The 4,328-nt window shown below is 42.4% G+C and overlaps 1 gene segment (V, D, J or C); it reads right to left on the reverse strand.

The window, feature by feature from the left end:
• Window positions 1-493: 493 nt before the first annotated feature.
• Window positions 494-2,834, reverse strand: LOC149123043 (T-cell receptor alpha chain V region RL-5-like). The segment is given in 2 exon segments: window positions 494-2,487; window positions 2,614-2,834. Coding segments are annotated over 2 exon segments (435 nt in total).
• Window positions 2,835-4,328: the final 1,494 nt, after the last annotated feature.

The following is a 4,328-nucleotide window of genomic DNA, read 5'->3' on the forward strand; positions in this document are numbered from 1 at the left end:
AGGGACAAGGGGAATATGGTTTTGTTTAGAATTGTACCTATGAAATACATGAAATCTGTTCTCTTTATATTAATAAAAATATGTGCTGAAAATAACCATAAATAACAAAAAGGAAGTCATGTACAGAAGACAATTATAAGGCAGATTACACCAGTTATTATCAAGACACAATAACATACACCTAGGAATCACAGAGAGAGTGGTGAATTACCCAAAAGAGCAGGGAACTCCACAAAGAGGAACCTCAACTTGTGGAAACTTTACCACGTAGATCAACATTTTTAACTTTGGAAACACCAAGACTGTGGAGGATGTGAGGAAACAGAATTGACAAAATCTACCCTAAGGAGCATAATGGCTGATATAACAGCTTAAAACTCAGATTGTCAGTACCTGGTACAATTGAAAATTTTGTGCAAAGGAACTCTGACCTGACACAGATTCAGATTTCAATATAATTGGGAGTTACCATCACAAGCCATTAGCACAAGTCATCTTCCAACTTCAGGGAACAGAAATATTTGGTGAGTTTCACAGTAATACTCCAATGTATAAATGTTGTGAAGCAGCATTTTTTAATAAACAAGGAGGCACATTATACAGAAGGTTTCATAATTTAAACAACTCCTGAACCATGATAGGTACTCACATATTTGTTGAAAGGATGAATCTGGGCATCCAATGTTGCAAAGGATTTTAGTTATTTTCAGATTTTTCTTTCCTTTTTTTATATAAGATTTATTTATAAGTGCTTTGAAAGGCAGACTTGCAAAGACACAGGGAAAGTCAAAGAGATCCTCCATCAGGTGGTTCATTCCACAAATGCCTACAACAGACAGAGCTAGGCTAGGCTGAAGACAGGAGCCAGGAACTCCACCCAGGTCTCCTACCATGTGGAGGGGCCCAAGGACTTGGGGCACCTTCTGCTGCCTCCTATGAGCATTAGCAGGAAGCTCGACTGGAAACAGAACAGCAGGGACTCGATCAGGAGAATGGGATGTGGGCATCCCAGGCAGGCAGCCTAAGCTGCTCACTGCCCCTCAGACATGTGTTTTAAGCTTCATTAGCCAGTTCTCTTAGAACTGTCAAAGTACTAAATTGAAAAATGATGCAATTTTGTTCCTGGAACATTCATTACCTTATGATACTTTTTTTAAGATATATTTTCTGTGCCGGCACTGTCCATAGCAGGTAAAGCCGCCGATTGCGACCGGCATCCCATATGGGCGCCAGATCAAGTCCCGGTTGCACCACTTCTGATCCAGCTCTCTGCTATGGCATGGGCAATCAACAGAAGATGGCCCAAGTCCTTGGCCTCTTCACCCAAGTGGGAGACCAGGAAGAAAATCCCGGCACCTGGCTTCAGACTGGCACAGCTCCAATTGTTGAGGCCCATTAGGGAGTGAATCAGCAGATGGAAGACTTTCTCTCTCTCTCTCTCTCTCTCTCTCTCTCTCTCTCCCTGCCTCTCCGCCTCTCCTTCTCTCTGTGTAACTCTGACTTCCAAATAAATAAATAAATCTTTAAAAAATATTTAGTTTTCATTTGAGAGATTGAGTTACAGATAGACAGAGGGAAATACAGAAACATCCTCTATCTGCTGTTCACTAACCAAATGGCCACGACAGCAGGAGTTGGGCAAGTCTGACGTCAGGATCCACCAGGTTCTTTCAGGTCTCTCACGCTGGTGCGGAGGCTCAAGCTCTTTCGCAGGCTTTCCCAGGCCATAGTAGAAAACTGAACTGGAAATTGAGCCTATGACTTAAATCTTATATTTAGCAAAAATGATGAGATCCTTGCAGATCTTCCAGAACAAGAGATGAGGATATCTCAGGAGAGACCTAATCCACATTTCTCTTGGCAGAGGAGCCACTGCAAACTTCAGCAGACACCAGGGAACATCTTCAACCTGCTGGAACACTCTCAGGCACCTTTACTGAAAGCAGGATCATCTCAGATAACTGGACCTCCCCTGTACATTAGATTTCCTCTTCCCACCGCCAGTCTCACTTACTCCAGGGCTCCCGAGCCCTGAGACATCAAAGCTGGAATCTGTTCCTTCCCTGCCAGTGTCCCCAGACACCTCATGACTTTGGAGGGAAGCCTAGTTCTCCCCTCCAGGGCTGCCCACCCACAGCCCCAGCTGCATGCCTCTGGGTTTGTGCTCAACTCCCCCTCTGGTTCCTCTCACTGTGTCTCTCAGAGCACAGTAGTACACAGCTGAGTCTGATAACTGCAGTGAGGATTTGTGCAGGTGGAAGGAGCTGTCCTTCTTGACAAGAGTGGCGTGAAAACCTTCAAGCTCCATCCTCTGGTTTTCTGTTGCACTTTTCAACAGGAGCTGAGGACCCCGATGGAGATACTGGACATACCAGAAAAGGGACACTAAATAGCTGGTTTCGTAGTTGCAGTTCAGGGTCAGAGGTGACCCTTCGGAGAGGATAACAGGTCCCTCTGTCTGGGTCACTGAGTCTCCATTTGTCCTTCCTAAAACAATTAAAGTGTTGTTATTTAGGAATATGTCAACAGGACAGTTTTGGGAGCAAGTGCGGCTAGAGATCTTCACCCAGACCTTGGAACAGAAAATCATTTAAAAAACCAAACATCACTTACGCACAGTTAGCAGCAGGACCACCACAGTCACTGAGCAAGACGCAGAGAGCATGGCTGGTGAGCTGGGAGAAACACAAAGTCCTGGCAACCTTGGCTATACCCCAGATGTCAGGGTGACGTTCCAGTTCCAGAACCTGGATTCTCGGTAGGAACTCCTGGTGAATCCTGCTCTGAAAAGAGAGCCTTCCTGCCGTGCAGCAGTTGGAACAATGAAGAGTGAACAAAATATGCACCTGTCGAACTGCTTAAGACATATGAAAATTACCCTCATCTGGAGAAAGAGGTGCCCTCTTGTGGTTAGTCCAAGAATCGGCAGCTTACATCAGAGTTCTCACATTTGACTTCATTTTTCCAGTATATTTGAAGTTAAAAGAGAGTATTTCAAGTTTTACCTCAAAGTAACTATAAACCTTTGATGTGTCTGATGCACCAAATACACTCCATTATAACACAGTGTACACATATCTTCCACATAATCTCTCAGGATTGGAAAACACAAGCAACAGAGCCAGGTATTAAACTGTATTTTGATGTTCCAAAGCATACAATGTGAAACTTCTTTAGGGATGAAAAAAGGAAAGCTTTCAGTAATTATTTCTGAAAGCTGTCATAGGTATGTGGTACGGAAAGACTAATTCTCCATCAATTTCTATCACATAATTCCTTCCACCTTAAATTGCATCTCAACATCCTGAAATCATCCAAACCACCCAAAATAATTCCATTATGGAAGAGTAACTCAGAGTACAACAGCATTGACAAAACAAAAAGTCATTTGAATTTTTCCACTTCATTTTAGACGGCATGATATGATAGAATTGATGTCACTGGTGGGCTTGATAAACCCCACGAAGAATAAAAATAAGTTCCTTTTGACTGGGCCAGAGCAGCTTACCCCTCTCAGGCACATACCTTCCAAAACCCCAGGTTCACTTCTGATGCTCTCGGCTTTGCTCTTCCATGTCTTCTAACAACAGAAAACTAAGCACATGTGCCCGGCTTCTTAAATCTGCAGGTGCCACTGAGTAAAGCATTAGCTAGACAAATCTTTTTGTACATATATTAAATTTATCGCCTTTATATTCAGTAAACCTTTTTAATTTTTGAATGCCTCTTCTACATATTCTTTTACATGTTTTTGAGCTACTGTGTGATATTTCTACACATGTACACAATGTGGTCTGAAAAAATCAAGGTAGTTAGTATTTCCATTTGTTTATCATTATTTTTGGTTAGAGTTTTTTGTTGTCTCTCCTCACAGATTGAATGTTTCCTTTCACAGAAGGTGACAGGTCCAGTTAATCCCTGACAGAACCAGCAAATGGAATCTAGAGGTTTGAAATTGTGTCTTAATTTGTTTATCCAGAAATTTACCTGAAATACAATTGCTAACTGTTTCTATGATGACATCATTTCTATAATAATAAATTGGGAGGTGGAAGTGGTGAATTTCTTACATCTTGTGATTTCAGAAGATAGTTTGGATCTGGGATACAATGACAACTAGAATCCAAGAAATAGCTACAAGGAGTTAAAGCTCACCAAGAGAGAACTGCAGAGAGTTCCAGGGCTTCCTTCAAGTATTCAAGGAACATGCACTAAGGAGGCCAAACAAATGCCATCCAAAAGAATCAGAGGAAGCAGAGCACAGCCAGTGCTCAACACGGGGGCAGGACTAGGCAGGTCACACTAGCCATAGTGTAAAACCCAAAATT

This window comes from Oryctolagus cuniculus, chromosome 12 (assembly GCF_051225735.1).
Source record: "Oryctolagus cuniculus isolate XC-2025 breed Fujian yellow rabbit chromosome 12, ASM5122573v1, whole genome shotgun sequence".
Taxonomy (NCBI): domain Eukaryota; kingdom Metazoa; phylum Chordata; class Mammalia; order Lagomorpha; family Leporidae; genus Oryctolagus; species Oryctolagus cuniculus.